This window comes from Megalobrama amblycephala, linkage group LG6, assembly GCF_018812025.1.
Source record: "Megalobrama amblycephala isolate DHTTF-2021 linkage group LG6, ASM1881202v1, whole genome shotgun sequence".
Lineage (NCBI taxonomy): Eukaryota > Metazoa > Chordata > Actinopteri > Cypriniformes > Xenocyprididae > Megalobrama > Megalobrama amblycephala.
In genome coordinates, this window is record NC_063049.1 from 101,436 (window position 1) to 122,262 (window position 20,827).

At 37.3% G+C, this 20,827-nt stretch overlaps 1 protein-coding gene across 7 annotated transcripts in view; it reads right to left on the minus strand.

The window, feature by feature from the left end:
- The window catches only part of LOC125269546 (E3 ubiquitin-protein ligase DTX3L-like), a 29,810-nt gene that overhangs the window by 1,956 nt on the left and 7,027 nt on the right, over window positions 1-20,827 (minus strand). For 4 of the 7 annotated variants that reach the window (XM_048192435.1, XM_048192433.1, XM_048192431.1 and 1 more), the window contains 8 exons: window positions 19,997-20,035; window positions 17,064-17,168; window positions 16,886-16,930; window positions 15,865-15,957; window positions 13,932-14,042; window positions 13,389-13,614; window positions 8,922-9,076; window positions 1,369-2,808 (listed from right to left, as the gene is read on the minus strand). In XM_048192435.1, coding sequence (XP_048048392.1) covers window positions 1,369-2,808; window positions 8,922-9,076; window positions 13,389-13,614; window positions 13,932-14,042; window positions 15,865-15,957; window positions 16,886-16,930; window positions 17,064-17,168; window positions 19,997-20,035 — 2,214 coding nt within the window. The remainder of the gene's footprint in view (window positions 1-1,368; window positions 2,809-8,921; window positions 9,077-13,388; window positions 13,615-13,931; window positions 14,043-15,864; window positions 15,958-16,885; window positions 16,931-17,063; window positions 17,169-19,996; window positions 20,036-20,827) is intronic. The other 3 variants (XM_048192436.1, XM_048192437.1, XM_048192434.1) reach the window with 2 other exon arrangements.

A 20,827-nucleotide genomic window follows, 5' to 3' on the forward strand; every position in this document is an offset into this window, starting at 1 on the left:
TTGACCACTTGTCTACTTACATGACATATTTCCTGTATTTGGCTCAATTGATCAAGTGGGCGTGAAGACTGCAAGTGTGTGTAGAACTTTTGATTACCCGATGGGACACACTTACAGTCAACTTTTTTTTATTATTATTATTTTCAGTACTTTGCATTTTAAAATACACTTCTAAACGTCTGTTCAGTGGTCGCTATGTAACTAACATAAGACACTATTTTAAAATTGTGGTGCTTCTTTAAGTGATAAAAAGCGGTTGCAAATGTTGTACAAAATACACATAGCCCACTCATCTTTGCATCAATTAAATGTGCAACACTATATTTTACTACCAAATTATATGTAATATATAATTAATTTAACTTACAGTCGGATGTTTTCCTTGACATCTCACGATTTCGGGGCATGTGTGTTCCCAGACATAATGCATGATGGGATACGCTTAGCCTCGAATAGCGCTCCGAAGTGGTATTCAAGGTAGTGTGGGTTTAGTGTGCATTTAGGGCACTGCACTTTTTACATGGGACAGTCTTGCGCACTTACTTCCTGTTGCGTTCACAAGCTCTCAAGTGGCCAAGACCGCAAGTGTGAGTATTTGGACAAGGCATACGTTTCTAGTAATCCTGAAGACCTTGATTATCTGGTTCAGGTGTGTTTAATTAGGGTTGGAGTTAAACTGCAAAACAGTGCACAGAACAGCTGGTGTTATAAAGCCCAGGGTCCGTATTCACAAAACATATTAAGTATAAAAGTAGCTCCTAACTTGCCGATTTAGGAGAAACTCTTAAAAATAATGGGTGTGTCAGTCCTAATTTTAGGACTCCTACATTTTTGCTCTAAGAGTATTTCACACAGCATTTTAGTGTAAAAACTAGCTCCTAAATCTGTGAAACGTTAGGAGTCGTCAAGAGGACTCCTAAGTCACTAAGACCAAATCACAAAGGATCCTTATGACCGTTGCTGCCAATCCGCCCAAAGACAATGTACGCCATTTGAATATGGCAACATGATACCTCATTCTACAATATTTCTATTATTAAATCACTGACAGAGACTCCTCCCCATCAGCCAATCACTGTGTGCATAGTCCATAGCAATGAGGTCAACCCCGCCCTTACTCTTAGCTTAAGACTTCTCTCTATTCATTAGTAAAAGTTGGTCTCAGCAGCTTTGTGAATAGTTTTTAAGAGAAAACTCTTAACTAAGAACTTTTACTACCATTTAGGAGAACTCGTAGTGGAAAGATAAAATGTTTTGTGAACACGGCCCCTGATCTTTCAGCCTAGAGGAAGTCTGTAGACCTTTTGCAAAGTGCTTTGATTTTGATTTTAGACAAGTCAGTCACAATTCAGTTTTACATGTTCTTACCGTTTGAAAACCATCATGTATGTAGTAGTTGATTTCAATAGAGCCACAATGTGGATATCCAGGGAGATTCGATCTGCTCTTTGTTACCTTCATTGTTCCATCCGGTTGGTTTCCCTCCAGTGTCCCATACACTTCCTTACACACAGGACAGATGGATCCCAGACTCTTCTCCGATGCGCTTATACAATCCCGACAGAATTCATGCCCGCATTTCAGTTTTTTCTTGTCGGTGAAGATGTCCATACAAATAGCACATTTCTCCTCTTCAGCATGAGCATCTTTACTCTCATGTCCAGAACTGTGTTTTGAATCTTCATTGAATCCAGTTTCTTCACTTTGTCTTCTAAAATTCTCTCCCTCATCCCGTACTGATCCTCCTACTGCTCCTGATCCATAATTAGGCGTCTGATTCCATTTGATTCCTCTAGCGTGAGGAATGTCCCCTGAGTAACCAATCGATTTCTTCATCTTGTCATCAAACACACTCATCTTGAGAATCTTCTCAATTTCAGCAATGGCAGGACCGAGGTGCTCTGGCAGTCCAACGAGTCTCCAGGGACTCAATACATCTGCTGCAACAACACATTGATGCTGCTGCTGAAGCTTCTCTACTGTTGATGCCACAAGAGTTTTGTCTTTAAGGTTTTTGAGTTCACAGGTGACAGCGGCTGATGCGAGTTTCTGGTAGAGTTGTGTTAATGCTCTGATGGCATGACTTTCAAGATTAATACGTTGAACTCCATTGGATCGAGCTTGAACTTTAATGGTTACATTTTTCTGCTGTTTTTCTTCATTAAATGTCACTCCATACTTTGTTTCAAGCTGTGATAATTGATTCTCATAGGAAAGTTTCATCAGATCCCAATAAATCTTGTCCATCTCAAGTTGAGTTGGAAGCTCCTTTATGTCCATGTCCAATGAAGACCTGATTTGTGGAGAAAAGTTGTTGTCTACATCCATTTGACTTGACTTGTAATTGAATTGGCTACCTCTTTCTACCTCTTTCTTAATTACATCTGTAAATTTCTTCGGTCCAAAGAACAGGCAGTTACTGGCAGACATGGTGAACATCATCTTTTCCTCCTCTGACTGGATGTGACGAAGGGCCTCCTTCACAATATCTGAATCCAAGTGATTATGATTAATGGCAGCATCACTAAAACTATCCACAGATCTCTGAACAAGTGTCTGAACTTCATCAGTGGCTTTAGACACAGAATCAGGGCTTGGACTCTTGGTGGGATTGATTGAGACGGACACTTCTGCAAAAATAGAGACTCCATGCCGTTTCTCAATTTGCTCCAACTCCTTTCTGTAAGCGTGATGCATGTACCAGAACTGATAGAGAGGGACATTGAGTCCACTGTTAGCTGGAACAACGTCGTTAACATTGTTTGAGTCTTTTAATGCTGCAGACATCACAGGCACAGGGCTGGTCACCTAAAAACATGTAAAGGGATTTTATTTAATCTACCCACAGTGATATTTAAAATAACTGAATTAAAATGCCAAATTATTGTTACATCTCATAAACAAGTTCCATGCAGGGGCAGATTTATTGGGGTGACAGAAAAGCATTGCAACCCCATAAAAAATACATGTAGGCAGTAAATGTTTTTCTTGTGGGCTGCACGTACATGCAGTACACCAGTATAGTCTTTAGGAACAATATTTTTTTATGAATCAGCTCTTTTTAGTGAGTCAAAAACAAAGTGAAATCAGTGTGTTCCAATTTGCGATCAAATAAAACGTTTTTTTGGAAAACTTTGTTTTTCAGCTAAAGGGGTGGTCACACTACACTTTTTGTTCCAATGACTTCTATACATATGCGTGCGAATGCCGGAGACTGTAAATGCAAAATTCACATGCTCAACATTTTTTTGCCTGTGATTGGCTACAATGATCAATGCATGGGAGCATATTTGAAAGCACACAGAAGTGTTTGAATTTGAAAGTGTTTGAAATCAAGCATCTGTAAGCGTTTTGTGAAGAGGGTCATTGATGTCTATTTACAACATGTTTTTGAATCGTTGACCATTGTATTCCACATATAACAAATAATAATACAGAAAGAAAAAAATATATATACAATCTACTCCACTTTACTGCAAAATATGTGCATTCTTTTAATTCAGGAAAGAGGTGATGGCCTGACTTACCTAAGTTTTATTGGCACACGTCTTCACATGATACAAACTCGCAGGTCAGAGTAGTGTTGTCAAAAGTACCGACTTCGGTACTGAAATTAAAAAATTGTGACGCTTTGAGTGCTGTTGAGTGGATTTGTAAACAAATCTGATTGGCCTTTGTTTTCACACGCTAATCGGATATATCTGTGATTGGCTGACAGAAGAACTGACCCCTGAAAAATTGATTTAGCAGTAGTCTCCCTCCAACTCCAGTCCTTGAATCATGGGGATTGTTCTTTGGATGTTTTTGTGGCGGAACTTTTAGAACTGTGACATCAGGTTTTCATGGAACGAGGGCAAGTTGAAGAGGTGTTCAAACCCCACCACTACATATTTTGTATGTCTCCCTCACTGAAAACACCCAATTCGAGTCTTTCAAGCTCTACTAATGAGATGATGAGTTGATTCAGGTGTGTTAGATGAGGGAGACATCCAAAATGTGCAGTGGTGGGGGTCCCCATCCATTACAGGTTTGAGAAGCACTACGTTAGACTCAGTTCTTCTGTCAGAGACTATGTTTACATGTGCACCAATAATGCGATTATTTCTCATGATCAGAGTAAGGCCTTAATCGCAGTAAGATGTTTACATGACACAAGCAGAACTCTTCACTCCAGTTTACATGCACTTTTCAGTACTCTGATTATTTGCTAATAAGTATGGTTATACCACACTCAGATAAAGTATGCATGTTACTGGCCATTGTTTTAATCTACTCACATCAAATTCAAAATACATTTTTATGGACGTAGGCTACTGGATATTATTTAGCGCTGTGATGAACATCGCAATGCCGGGTTTGCCTACGCTGCCGTCGCGTTCTTCTTGCCGTCTGGATGAGGATACGGAGCAGAGACTGCGCAACGAGTTGTGTTAAGTTTAGCGATTTGTTGAAGAGAAAACTTCAGAATCATGTCACGGAGTTCATTCATGAAGCTGTGTGAACAAAATACGGCATCCGTGCACACTCGATCACATGCGTACTTTGGTCAGAGCAGGAATAGTGTGATAATAATGTAATGTAATAATAATGTAAAATCAGCATACACCACCTTAAAGGGAATGGGAGATGAGACTCTGATTGGTTTATTGCACGTTATGCCCAAAACACACCCATGACTCGTTAAAGGATTAGTTCACTTTCAAATAAAATTTTCCTGATAATTTACTCACCCCCATGTCATTCAAGATGTTCATGTCCTTCTTTCTTCAGCCTAGAGTTAATTTAAAATATGTTCGTCAACGACCTTTTTTTTCATGACTAAGACGAGACGATGACAAGACTGCACCACTGTCCAAAAACGCTGACTAAGACTAAATTAACATGCATTATTGTTGACGAAAAAAGACGAGACGAAAATGTTTTGTATAAAATAAAAACTAAGATAAAATCTCTCTTCATTTTCGTCTACAATCGTCTCTGTTTTTTCATCAGCTGTTACGCCTTTAAAATATTCAGAACAAGTTCGCGGCTTCGCGCTGTTGCTCAAGTTACAGGTCTCATACGCCTGTGGCTGCAGCACGAAACTGCTGAACACACAACACCCAAAGCGAACACGAGTGACGAGTGACGACGACATGCTAGGTCGAAGGAAGAGGCTCGATATTTGGTCACATTTTAAGTACAATGATACTGACAAAAAGTCAGAATGTGTCATCATAACTGACGGGAAACACTGCGGACAAAGAATTTCGGGGAAAAACACCAACAACCTTAAACGACATCTAAAGGCTAACCACCCACACATTCAGGTAAGTTAACCAAAATTAACGTCTCATAAGCTAATGCTGATTTTAGGCATCTACGCTGTAAATCAACCAGTTAGCTATGGTGTTTTGGCACATTAAGCAGTTTATATATATTTTATGTTAACTTACTTATTTTGCCACATGCATATGTGGGTCTTCACATCACGGGCGCGGAAAGTGGGGGTGCTGTAAATGCATGTTTGTTCATTAACATTTATTTGTAATAAACACTCTGAGTTGGCTATTTAAAAAGTTTTATTTTTATGTTAAATTATGTAAGGGATAATGTAGAGCGAGGCGGTTGTTATTGATTTTTAAAACGATTGTATTGCTTCCGCTAAAGAAAATAGTGCGCTCCGTCTCTACGGTTAGAATCCTGTGTGTCCATGGCAACGCTCTGTTTTTCATGGCAATGGTGTGTTATAGTTAGCAGCGGTCTGTTATCAAGAAATAAAATAGTGTAGAAAGAATTCGTCCACACGCTGCTCAAAAAAAAAAAAAAATCCTGAGCGCAAGTCCACCGTCTAGGCAGGCTTTTTGTGTTAAATTATATTTAACACAGGCTCTTTTATTGTACATGACAGCTTATGTCCCGATGACCGGTCTTTGCATTACGATTAAAAGCAGTATCAATAAAGTAAAAAAATGTGATATGCAGTCAAGTTCGAGTGTATGCACCGTTTAAACGAGTGTTCTCAACTTCTCACTGATACTTTTGTGATTCTCTGAGTTTTGACAAGTTTTATAGCCTTGATATTGTTACTTATTCAAAAGTGGTGACAGAAAAAACTCAGCACCCCCAACCTGAACACCCCTGTCACAATCACATCATAATCAAAATTAATAATTAGGCTTAAAAGCAAATGTATATGTAAGGGAATCAAGTTTAACAATTACATGTAATATTGCTCCAAATACCATCAATAATGGTGTGTGCAATACCATGTATAACTTGCATTAAGTTGGTAATTTACTTTTTATATATATATATATATATATATATATATATATATACAGTGTTGGGCACGTTACTTTAAAAAAGTAATTAGTTATAGTTACTAGTTACTTCTCACAAATAGTAACGGAGTTAGTAACTGAGTTACATCATTATAAAAGTAACTAATTACCAGGGAAAGTAACTATTGCGTTACTTTAAAAAAATAAATAAAATAAAAATATGCCAAATAAATTGAATGCCCCCAATATTACATATAAGTCTAAGAATAAATTATTCTTGATGCGACTCCTGACTCATGATCCGCTCTTGCTCACGACATGAAATTTCTCTGTACTGTACTACGTGTTGTAGCCATTAAAGAAAACGTAGTTTCATATTTATGTTTAAATAGTCCTATGTTATGATTTAAATCCATTTATTCGATTATGAAAAGTGAACAGCATGAGTAAGATGCATCATAAGATGCGTAAATATATCGGGAGACATGGAGTGGGTCAGACATGATTTTAAACACTTCATTAAGTTTTGCTTTGTAGAAAGCCTTTCTTTAAAGTGAATTTCGTTTTGTAAAAATTGTATCTTAATTTTAATCAATGTTTCATCAACCAATTGCTTGGATTTAATATATAACAAGCAAATATAGCAGACAATAAAATCATGACATGGAGGCGCAGGCGCGATCACTGGCGCGTGAACTGGAGCGTGTCTTACAGGCTAAATTAACCGAAACTCAGAGGCTGCTTGTCTCGCAGACATGAGAAATATATCTATAGAATGCTTGAAATATCTACTTTAACGAAAATGAAGTAATTAAAAACGAAAAGAAAGAGGCTACTCTGATTATGTAGCCTAATCCGAATGAAATGTGGGTTATCTCTCTAGGCGCGTCCATATGAGCAGATGATCAGCAATGAGAATCAGCAATGTCAACTTCATCTTTGCAGCCGACACTGATTCAGAAAACATTACTTTATTAATAAACAATTAAAATGTCTCCTTGCTGTTTTTGTCACACTCATAATCATTACTTTTGCCGGTTCTTTATGGCAATTATGCGTGCCATTGAGTGCTATATAGCCTATATTATGTAAACGCTCCTTATTATGGTTTATTCTCTCCAGTATTTAAGAAATTAAATTAATATAAATGTGATTAGTCAACTAATGGCTTAAATGAACAACTACTAGTCGACTAGAAAAAAACTCGTTTCACATATTTTCGATCAAGATATTGATAAGGTATTCTGGTTTGAGCTCGCGCTTCGCGCGCATGCTCTGACAGACACACACACAGCGCATCATACATTATTATCAGTTTAAAATTATATTTGTGTATGACTAACCGCAGCACACACCAGAGAAAAAAACTTTGCAGGTCCTATGGCTGAGAGAGAGCTTACTCGGATGAAAACCGCATCAGTGAGCTCAATTATAGTAACGCGGCATTTTTTTTGTCAGTAACGGTAACGGCGTTGTAACGGGAGAAAAAGTAATTCGTTTGATTACTCGTTACTGAAAAAAGTAACGGCGTTAGTAATGCCGTTTATTTATAACGCCGTTATTCCCATCACTGTATATATACATATATATATATATATACACACCTACAGTTTTGATCTTAGGCTTTTCATTAAGTTATTTATTTCCACTATAACACGTGTGTTCCTGATATTATTGCATTTAATGAGGCCTCGTTGTATTCATTCTTACAATAGCTTCCAGATGTGGTCAAGCAACCAGCCAGGAAAGAGGAGAGGCCATCTATGTCAGGTGCATTCTTTTCTCACATCAAGTACAAGCCAGACTCCCAGGAACAACGCATTAAAGAGGAGGCTATAGCTAAATGGGTAGCTCGGACAGCCCACCCTCCACGGACAGTAGAAGATGAGGAATTCATCAACATGATGGAGAAAATAGATAAAAGACTGACTGTGCCAAAAAAGTCCAAAATTACAAATCTAGTGGACCAAATGTACCTAGCTGAAAGGGTCAAATTCAAAAACAGACTGGCTATGGCCCGCAAAGTAACCATTGGCATTGACATAGGGACTAAAAAGGGGCTCACGCTAATTGCTTTTTTGAAAAAAGTTGCTAAGTTGGCAATACTGACTAAGATCAACTGAAAATGAGGGCTCTAAATACACAAAGGAAATGAGCAACCCTACTAGACACAGGTGATAGAAACCAATGAGAACATAATTATAAACAGAGGCTGCATTCGAAATTGTATATTATATAGTAGCCGAAAAACAGTACTTGACAAAAGAAGTATGTCTGAATTCACAGTATTCATATAAGAGTAGGCAAAAAGTACCCGGATGACCTACTACTTTCTGAATTGCATGTGATGGACACTTTACTATCCCATGAGGCCACGGGAGAGGATCTGTGAATGGCAGTGAAACTGACACTGGTAGGTCACATGATAATGACAACATGGTGAATATAGTATGTCCAGATTATAGAATGTACTTTTTTAGTGGTCACAAAGTAATTACTTATGCAAAATAAGTACCTACTAAAAGAGTATGCAATTTCGGACACAGCCATCGGAAAAATGAAAATAGCATCAAAATAAGAGTCCTCTAGCACATAGACAGAAAGTGACAAAAAGTTTAGTGTCCTTTGCCAAAATTCTAGATTAAGTAGGCATGATACCTTTGGTGACAAAATTTGGTTCCTGTCCGGCATGGAGGGGTTTTGTTGTCCAGTCTTAGAAGGTGTTTTATCCAAGCAAATCCATGCAGTCACTTCCTTATTATTATGTTTAATGTTCAAAGGTATACCATTAGGCTTTTTTAAAGCTTCTAGAGCTACAGAGAAAAAAAAAGTATATTTAATGTAGAGACTTAAAAACAGTAAGTAATAATGAAATGCTACTTCAAAAAAAACTTAACATACATACAGTCCCCTCCAAAAGTATTGGAACAGTGAGGACTATTCCTTTATTTTTTCTGTAGACTGAAAACATTTGGGTTTGACATCAAACAATTTATATGAGACAAAAGATCAACATTTCAGCTTTTATTTCCAGGTATTTACATCTGGATCTGATACACAACTTAGAAGATATAACCTTTTGTTTGAACCCACCCATTTCTCATGTGACCAAAAGTATTGGAACAGATTAACTTAAAATAGATTAAAGTGAATAAGACTTCATATTTAGTTGAAAATCCTTTGCTTGCAATAACTGCATCAAGCCTATGACCCATTGACATCACCAAACTTTTGCATTCTTCTTTTGTAATGCTTTTCCAGGCTTCCACTGCAGCCTCTTTCAGTTGTTGTTTGTTTTGGGGGGTTACTCCCTTCAGTCTCTTTTTTAGCAGGTAAAATGCATGCTCTATAGGGTTTAAGTCTGGAGATTGACTTGGCCAGTCTAAAACCTTCCACTTTTTGCCCCTGATGAACTCCTTTGTTGCTTTGGCACTGTGTTTTGGGTCATTATCTTGCTGCATGATGAAGGATCTCCCAATCAGTTTGGTTGCATTTTTCTGTAAATTGGCAGACAAAATGTTTCTGTACACTTCAGAGTTCATTTTGCTGCTGCCATCATGTGTTACATCATCAATGAAGATCAATAAGCCCGTCCCAGAAGAAGCCATGCAAGCCCAAGCCATGACATTACCTCCACCGTGTTTCACAGATGAGCTTGTATGTTTGGGGTCATGAGCAGATCCTTTTTTTTCTCCAAACTTTAGCCTTTCCATCACTTTGGTAGAGGTTAATCTTTGTCTCATCAGTCCATAAAACTTTGCCCCAGAATGTTTGAGGCTTGTCTCTGTAGTTTTTGGCAAATTCCAGCCTGGCCTTCTTATTCTTCTTGCTAATGAGAGGTTTGCATCTTCTGGTGTAGCCTCTGTACTTTTGTTCATGAAGTCTTCTGCAGACAGTAGACTGTGATACCTTCACTCCTGCCCTCTTGAGGTTGTTGCTGATGTCACTAACAGTTGTTTTAGGGTCTTTCTTTACAGCTCTCACAATGTTTCTGTCGTCAACAGCTGATGTTTTTCTTGGTCTACCCATTCGAGGTCTGTTACTTAGTACACCAGTGGTTTCTTTCTTCTTCAGGACATTCCAAATGGTTGTACTTGCTATGGTCAATGTTTGTGCAATGGCTCTGATTGATTTTCCATCTTCTCTCAGCTTCACAATTGCTTGTTTTTCACCCATAGACAGCTCTCTGGTTTTCATGTTGGTTACACGTCTAACTATAAATGCAGTCTGCACAGGCAAAACCCAAATCTGAAACTGAGTGCAGACATTTAGTGCTATTTATTGTTTGAATAATCAATGTAATAGGACACACCAGGGCAACAAAACACACCTGTCAGTCACATGTTCCAATACTTTTGGTCACATGAGAAATGGGTGGGTTCAAACAAAAGGTTATATCTTCTAAGTTGTGTATCAGATCCAGATGTAAATACCTGGAAATAAAAGCTGAAATGTTGATCTTTTGTCTCATATAAATTGTTTGATGTCAAACCCAAATGTTTTCAGTCTACAGAAAAAATAAAGGAATAGTCCTCACTGTTCCAATACTTTTGGAGGGGACTGTATATCTGCTATGTGGGATGAATCCAAATGTAATTAATTTTAAATATAAAAGTCCAATAATTCAAATCAATCAGAAGCATATCAGCAGTAAGAAATGTCTCAGTTACAAAGGTAACCCTCGTTCCCTGAAGGAGGGAATGGAGACATACGTCGGACAGACCAACAAATAAGAATCTCGCTAGAGAAACCAATCTGCTTCTAGTGTAACTAAACGAGCCAATGCACATTGACATGCAATCATATGCATCAGCTTCTCACCTCGCAGCACAGGTATTTAATGATCAGCAGGTGTGTTGCATCTTCAGTTTTTCATTGAGGAGCCAAACAGGTTAGGCAGCAGCATCAGCGGGGTACAGCGACTGTGGCGACAGGACGTACGTCTCCGTTCCCTCCTTCAGGGAATGAGGGTTACCTTTGTAACCGAGACATTCCCATTCAGTCGGTCACATTCAATGTACATCGGACAGACCGACGAATAGAAATCCCTACCAAAGTGCCACAGGAGCTGCCCCCTTCCAGCACGCTGTTGCAAGCCTCCTGTACCCCCTTGCCTAAGGACGGTGGAACAGGGCTAACACAGAGAGTGTCGATCACTGCTGTAAAGGGATAAACTGGAAAGGAACGCTGTGGAAGCCACATCCTACCCCGAAGGAGTTATGTGGAGAAGTACATATGGACTAACCACATAGAGCTGTACTACATATGTCGCAAAGCGCGAACCGGACAGAGCAAAGCCAGGGCTGGGTCTGCCTCTTCCGGGGGCAGCATTTGCAGACTCACTACCTGGTCCCTGAAGGGAGTGGTAGGAACCTTGGGCACATAGCCAGGCCAGGGTCTCAGTACCACGTGGCTGTCGCCCTGCCCGAACTTTAGGCACCGAAAATGCCTGCAGGTCCCCTACCCTCTTGATAGAGGCCAATGCAACCAGCAGCAAAGTCTTCATAGACAGAATCTTTAAGTCTGCTGACTGAAAGGGCTCAAAGTTGCAACATGAGACGGGAGCGTAGACCACCTTGACGGTTGATGTACGCAATGGTCGCAGTGTTGTCCATGCGGACCAGCACATGCTTGCCCTGTATCGGCCCTTTCAGGTGGCTCAGGACAAGGCAAACTGCAAGCAACTCGAGGCAGTTGATGTGCCAATGCAGTTGGGGGCGCGTCCATACCCCTGATACTGCATGCCCGTTGTACGTGGCACCCCAGCCAGAAAAGCTGAAAAAACAGCTTTTTGCTCAAAAGGCAAAAACAAACACAAAAGAAAGAAAAGAGAGGACTCAACCCCGCTGCTGTGCTGTGCGCCCGCACTTGATGAAAAAGAAGTTCGTCCTGAAGAGCTGACTCGTCACAGACACTTGCTTGCAGAGAAACAGACATACACCGTTCGGCTCCGAAGCGAAAAGCTGAAGATGCAACGCACCTGCTGCTCAATACCGGCTCTGCAAGGTGAGCAGCTGATGCATATGATTGCATGCCAATGTGCATTTGCTCGTTTAGTTACACTCAAAGCAGATTGGCCTCTCTAGTGAGATTCCTATTCGTCGGTCTGTCAGTCTGTCCTGTTAGCTAATGATTGATACAAACATTGACAACAAATAACAATCTATCTGACTTTAAATAAGTTGTGTTTACAGAATGTAACTGAAGCGCATGCTTTGAATAAATATAATGTTATCATTAGGGATGTAACAATGCATCCGGAACCGATTGAAAATCAATTAAAACATGACAATTCAAGTCAGTTGAGATTATAAATGAATTGCAATACATTTGGGGGCGGGGTTCATATTAATGTATAGCTGAGGGGAACTGACTGTGTTCAGAAAAGTTTAGATGGTATTTTCTTTTCATCTTACTTCTGTACAAAACATTTTAAAGTAGTTTTAGCACTCAGCGCTGCTTTGTTAGCGGTAACCATGCTGCTGTTCCATAAGCGCCACTCTGAACATTGTGTTTTTATACAATCTAATTTAAATCAAAAACTCATGCTGCCTGTATGTACATGTATCATCTTTGTTGGGTTTGTGATTAAAATGCAATGGTTGCCTCTAATTTTAAATGGCTACAGATAGTTCAGTCTGTAATAGAGCAAATAAACTTTTGTTCATGTACTCATATGAAGAGATTTCTTTTATTAGTATTTATTTATTTATTTATTTATTCAGGATTTGTTTTAAATTTTTTGTTATAAAGTTTGTTATAACAATTTCACAAAGAAATATGCAGCATTTTGTCTAAGAAATAATAAAGACACTTTCTCATTTAAAAAAAACTGAAAACTGAATCGTGAAACCAGTATTGTGAATCGTATCAAATCGTGAGTTGAGTGAATCGTTACATCCCTAGTTATCATCCATTGGTGTGGATGCTAGTTGTTGTTATAGTCATGCTTTTGGTATGAAAGGGCCCTAGCAGTTGTTATCATTAATAATTTTAAAGTAGCATTTTACTTAATACATTATTCATTACTTCTAAGAATGTAATTGCTAGTATTTCAGATGCTAGGATCAATGAGATTTAAACTGAAAAGGTATTAAAGTGAATTATCATAAATCATCATATCACCTCTTGATGGTGTTATCTCCACCTCTGCACAGGACTGATCATCCATGAGTTCAAGGCTGAGGACAGATGCTGTTCCTTCATTTTTGAGCAACCAGCTCTGAAGGGCTTTCTCTAATGTCTTACTCCATTTGTCAGGAAAAGGTGCTGTCATGTCCACTTTGATTATAAATTTAGCAGTATCCAGTGGTGCTGAAGGTTGTGATTTATCACCACCTTTACAATTGTCCTGTTATAGGGAAAATAGTTATGAATGCAGAGTCATATTTCTATGTGAAAAAGAAACTCAAGTAGTGTTTATAAACTTTTTTATGTTAAAGTATAGTAAATGCAGACCATAAACTACACCATAGCATTAGAACATAACATAATGTTTTCATATTTTACATTGTTTCTATCATAAGAACATTTAATTTAGTAGTTTTCAATTGGACATCTGGCTGCAATAATAAAGAAATAAAGTCAATTTAAATCAGACACCATGATAATTTTAAGAATTTAATAAAAACAGAAACTCTACTCTTAACTCTGCTCTTTAGTCAATACCTCTTCTGATTTGTCAGATTTGTGTGTTTGATCCATTGTGTTGCTTTGATTCTTCCTGCCATGAGGAGTTGTTCTAGAGTCTTGACCTTCAGCTCCTGCAGTACGCAAGTCCTAAAATTCAGAGAAAATCTACATGAAACACCATGTTAAACATAATTTAAATAATACATTTGTTCTATATTTTAAAGTGCCCCTATTATGCTTTTTCAAATAGTACCTTTCATGCAATGTGTAATGTAGCTGTCTGTGAATGTAAACGATCTGCAGAGATGTGAAGCCGAAAGTGCACGATAAATACATTTATTGTCTCACAAAAGAAAGAATCAACTCTGAACCGCTTAAAGGAGTCGTCAGGAATCATCGCAAAGTAACACATTTGCTCGCAAACAACTTGACCCACCCTCAAACACTGTACCTGTGGTGGTTCGTATTGTGTACATGTCGAGAAGATGCTGTTTTTTGCTCTTCATAAGCAAATTCTCTTCTAAACACTTCCAAAGAATGAGGACGTGAAGAGTCAGTGGTTAAAATCACCACAGCTATACAAAAGCAGAATAACATTTTCACGATTGCTTCTCGAATCTCCATGAGATCTAAATGGGATTCACAAAAAGCTTATCCATTAAAGAAAATTAAAGTGTTTTTGATGCATGTAAACCTGTTGTAGGTGACCTGCTAAACAAAATTAGGAACCTTTAAAATAGCATAGTATAAGCTTTTTCAAAATAGCAAGTAAAATATATCAAATCAGTATGTATGGAAAGGAGCTGTTTTGTTTTGGCATCAACTTAAAAGTTTTACTGACTGATTCTTCTTTTTTCAGAGATTCATTTATTAGCTTATTACATTTGGCAGATGTCTTCAAAGTGTCTTATCTGTTCTTGCATTTTCTGTGAATCAAACCTTGTGCCAAATAACATGTCATTGTCATATCTGTGACTGTGCTGGTTATTCCCCCTCCTGCCACATCAGGGAGCTGGTAGCGGAGTTTGATTAGGGTTTGAGCTAAAATTATTGGATGCCTGACCCCTTCCATTTAGTTTAGATGCTTTGAGTTTGGACTATTGTATGGACTATCATTTGTTTTGGTTTTGTCCATCTTGCTTGTTTTCCGACTGTCTTTGTGTTGCCACATTATACCAATTTGCACATGGATCCTACAGCGTCTTCTCTGTGTCACAGTCATGAGCTTGTGAGCATGGCTCAGAGGAAATGTTGGTTCATTATAAAATACAGATAATTCCCACGATTAAATTTAGACCTGTATTTTATCATTCCATACAATATTAGATAACATTATAAACAAAATTAATAGACTTTAGAGCTGCAATCACCACAGTTTACTACATAGTTTAATAAACAAGCACCTGCCAGGTGTATCAACATGGCTCTCACTGTCAATCAATTTTATCCAGACTTGTAAACTGGTGATGAGAGAAGCATCATCTGTCAAGAGGAAGATCCTGACTTAATACTTGCTGTCCAGCCAAACAACCGGCTGTGGAACCGGTATGGCCAGTACGGTTGAGGTTCTGCATATTTTGGCATGCACAGGATGCACAATATTTACAGTTTTGTACCAGCCTATTACAAGAGGCTACCTCTGTTTTCCACCTACCAAGCAAAAAGAAGCATGTGGAATTACACTAAACTATAAACTCTACATTTTACTAAAATATGTGTTAGAGGTGATAAACTGTATATTACTGTTGAGAATGTTTCTGTTACCTTGTCATAAGGAAAGTGACCATTACTGCTTGATTAAGTAAGAAGAATGTTCCCTATTTTAATATCAATACAATCAAATAATAGCCACTAATTTGTTCTTATTGACTGCCACAAACCAACAACCATTTTTAATATGTCATGAATGCATTTTGCTATTTAATGGGGCTCGTTTTTTACGGGCCAATTTCTGTTCTTTAGTCAGTACCTCATTTCGCCATGAGCCTGAACTGTGTGCTCCAGCCGATGTGAAGCTTTGAGTTGTACTAGGGTCTTGAACTCCAGCGCCTGCTGTAAAGACCTAACATTTAGAAAAAAAAACAATTTTTAAACACTATTCAAAAAATAAGTTAAATAATACATTTTAAATTTAAAATGCAATTTATATCATTTTAATCTTATTTTAAGTAAAATTCATACTGATCACCCACCATCCACCCCCAGTGGTGAACCATTGAACAAGTGTCTATGATTTTTACCTGATCTCTGATTACTTCTATACATTTGTAGATGTTTTAATGAGACATTTGTATTTCATTAGAATGAGATAAAATGATATTAATTTAAAGGATCAAATGTAATTGTAACAAAGTTCAAGTTCATGGAAGAAGGAGTCGGATGCTAAACGTAACTTTATTTATAACTTTTGTAACTGTAAATTAAAAAAACCAAGGCGAAAGGAGCGAAGCTGCCGACTGCGGCATATTAGCATGATAAAAACAGCAACATAAAATATCCAAGGCTCTCGACCCGCCCTGCTTCATATCACAGTTACGTTTAAAAAAAACTCGAATACATTAGCTCATCCATGAACATCATTTCTGCCCGAGTCCCATCGCATTTCTTTCCATAAGCCGTCGAGGTGAAGTGTGAAAACGACAACTCCCATGAATCCACACTCTTTGGATTCATTAATTGAATTTGCGACTTCTAGCGGTGAATGTTACATATAGTGCCTTTAAAGGAACACATTTTATCAGTTCTTGCCTTCCCAGAAGGGATTGAGATTATGACCCAAACATGTCATCATGAGCTTGTGAAGGTAATGTTGGTTCTTTATAAAATACAGATACGTGATCAAATTTAGACTTATATTCAATGTGTACAATTCTAATAGAAAACAGTATGAACAACAACAACAACAAAAAAGAAACTAAAAGAAGCATGTGAAATTAAACTAAACTATAAATAAACAGTATATTTCAATTGAGAAAGTTCCTGTTACTCACCTGACCATTAGAAAACTGACCATCAGCGCTTGATGTAAGCAGGTTCTGTTGGAAAAAGAGGAATGATCCATGTTTTAATATCAAGACAATAAATTAGAGCAACAGTAATTTGTTTTTATTTTGTTCTGTGCCACAAGACTTATTATCTACAAGCCAATTCATTCTCTTTAGTCAGTACCTCGTTTTGTTGTGAGTCTGATCTGTGTGTTTTGAAGTTTTGATGTTTAATGTCAGCCACAGTTTTTCTAGAACCTTGATCTCCAGCGCCTGCCGTACGTAAGTCCTTACAATCAGAAAAAAACACCATTCAAATAAATTATTTAAAAATAATACATTTTAAACTTAAAATGCCATTTAAAAAATTATTTTTAGTCAAATTCATATATTTCAAGTGATACTTTGGAATCAGCATATAATAGTTTATTTTGTTTGTTTCAAAGTTTTTCTTATTGACCTTTAGATTTTATGCATTTGACAAACACTCTCATCTAGAGCAACTTCTGCATTAAAGAAACACATTTTATCAACTCTTGCATTTTCTGGAAATCAAACCCAGCTACTATTTGAACTACAAGTGTGTAGTGTTGTCACGATACTTCGAAAGTGGATACGATACCTTAAAAAAATATCAATATTCCATATAATTTTCTATATTACGTGGAGAAAAACTGCCATAGATACTTTTAATATTATGCATGATTTTTTGTCCATCCATATATTTTGTTGTGCAGTAGTACACAGCACCAGAAAGCTTGATTTCAAACTTTGAACTGAATTTACAAAAAAGTAAGCAGTGATGAAAAAATAATAGAATAATGAAATAAAGATTGCTTTAGTTTTTTCAGGTGGGTCCAACAGTAGTATTCAGGCACAGAAATACTACAGAAATTAGTAATCAAATGTAAAATAGCACTGGATAGTCTTCATTGTAAAAATTATATACAGAATAATCCTTACAACTGAAGTTACAAAAGTCACAAAACATGTTTGCTCCTTAAGGGTTAGTTTACCCAAAAAAGAAAATTCTGTCATTAATTACTCACCCTCATGTCGTTCCACACTCATAAGACCTTCGTTCATCTTCGGAACACAAATTAAGATATTTTTGATAAAATCCGAGGGTATCTGAGCCACACATAGGCAGCAACGTCACTGCACATTCTGAGGTCCAGAAAGATAGTAAAAACATGGTTAAAATAGTCAGCGTGACGAAAGTGGTTCAGGGCCGTAACCACCATAGGCACTGAGGGGGATGCAATAATTGGAAAATTTTTAATGGAATGTCTCCATTTTGAAATGAAAATATGCTATCATTTAAATGTCGTTCATAAATGAATGTGATGAGACGAGACTTTTTTTTACATTTTTAACATATTAGACATTCAAACAAGAGTGAGCGTGTGCATATTTTTAAATAAAATATTATTTGCAAAGAGTTTAAATGGACTACTTTACAACTATAGGCTATAATTAGACCTACAACTTCTTTTACCTTTCTTATTTCTTCTTTATTCCCTTAAAGCCCTTTTAATCCTTTAATTTCTTTAAATTAAAAAAAAAAAAAAAAAAAAAAAAAAAAAAAACCCTTTGGTCTCCCTAATGTACAAGACATGGTTACGGCCTTGCAGTGGTTCAACCTTAATGTTATGAAGCGACAGGAATACTTTTTGTGGGCGAAAACAAAACAAAAATAACGACTTTATTCAACAATTTAAACCGTTGTCATATGTAGTTGACGTAATGAACTCAGTGCAGGCTTCCTTGTTTACGTCCAAATGCCAACTCTTGTCGCTTCATAACATTAAGGTTGAACCACTGTTGTCACGATAACTATTTTAACAATGTTTTCAACTACCTTTCTGGACTTCAAAAGGTGCAATGATGTTGCTGCCTATGTGTGGTTCAGAAACCCTTGGATTTCATCAAAAATATCTTAATTTGTGTTCTGAAGATGAACGAAGGTCTTACAGGTGTGGAACGACATGAGGGTGAGTAATTAATGACAGAAATTTTTGGGTGAACTAACCCTTTAAACATTAATTTTGGATGTATCTATTTTTTTTTAATGTTTACACCGAGAAAAAAAAAGAAAAGAAAAGAAAAAGAAAAGAAAAATGCTTCTTAATAATAGAAGTCAAAGTTCATTGTGCAACTGTTGACTGTTGGACAAGTCTGAAGGAAATTCATTGATGTCAAGGCTGTTCTGTGACTGGTTATCAAGGAACGCATGATCCAAGTTAGCCGTTATGCCTTCTCCAATGGTAGAACCACGGACCCTCATCAAACCGACAGTTAAAGCGGCACGGAAGTGTGGACTCCGGAGGAAGTTTAGGGTTCTATTTGGGACAGAGCCTGACATGCATGTGTTTTATTTCTCAAATGTTTACTTTAACTCAAGATATAACTGACTGTGTTTTGGATTGGTACTGTTTCATATGTTTCAGTATCGATACATATTGAAAAATCAATATTTTAACAAAACTACAGGTGTGTGGAGACAGGAATGAGATAATGTCTCAAACATGTCATGAGCTTGTGAACTGCCTATGCAGCAATGTTGGTTCTTTATAAAGTACAAATATGATTTTTTTCCCAAACATGATTAAAATGTAGACCTGTATTCAATGCATACAATACTAACAAAGATTTGGGTATTTTTTTTAGATAGAAACACGTGTATAAAAAACCCATCTCTTTCGTGAGCACTTAACCTCATCTTAAAAAACAAAACAAAAAACTTCTTATTCCTTTCCTTTCACTTCCTCTAATCCCTCTCTATTGTATTTTAGGATAATCTGAGCACTGCCTATAACTTGTATTATGAGCACTTCTTGTCTATTTGCCTCGTCATGACGACTCGCTTGTTGTATTCCTCACTTGTAAGTCGCTTTGGATAAAAGCGTCTGCCAAATGAATAAATGTAAATGTAAATGTAAATGTAAATGTAAATAAAAGTTGCTGTGCATTTTGCACTTCAAAGCAAACTCTTTTTTTCCACCAGCCAATATAGCTAAACGAAGCATGTGGGATTACACTAAACAATACATTTTACTGAAATATGTGTTGGAGGTGTTAAACTGTATTTCAGTTGAGAATATTTCTGTTACTCACCTGAAACAGACCGTCACTGCTTGATGAAGGTGGGGTCTGCTGAATTAACATTTTTGTGGAATTACAGATAAAATAAATGTCAGTAATTAAGTCTGATGGGATTCAGTCACAGCATTCTAAATGCTTTCAGTGACAAACAAACAAGAAAAGACACACAGCAGTCCTATATATCATTCAAAATCTCAAATTAAGGGCCAGTTGTTTAAAAAATTTAATCTAGATCAGAGTGATCTGGATTTGGGAATTCAATGTTTTGCTATTTTGCTATCCAGGACCAGGTAATCCATCTTACTTTTGTGCTGGTTTTTCAAAGTAAAATTGGATTGGATCACCCTGATCCAGATAGACACTTTTTCAGATTACCAAATCTGGATTACTAGTGCTCTACAGAGCCCCTGAAGGGACATGGTGACAGAAGTATTATGAGAAAGGGGGAAAAAAAAACATTTAAATTTGCCAGTGATTATAAAAACACTTTGAAATATAGCTGCAAGCAGCAATTACGGGGCCAAGCACAAAAATGGCACAAAAAGCCAGCCAACATGGCTGTGAGCATCAGACCAACAGCAACAGTGAGCAATTAAAGATCTATTAAGATCATTTTAGGCAAAAGAGCTAAAAAATGATAAAAAATTAGGATTTACTGGTTCATCACTTTCGACCGGTAGGTGGCGCTGTGTCCAAATTGTTGTGGTATGGTCAGAGTGAGGTGACAATGACACTTGCAAAGTTTGGTGTCAATATGTCAAAACATTGCAGAGATACAGCTTCAAGTGTGTTTTGCATCATGCCTCAAATTCGTTGCTCTGGTATATGAAAAAGGTTTGATGT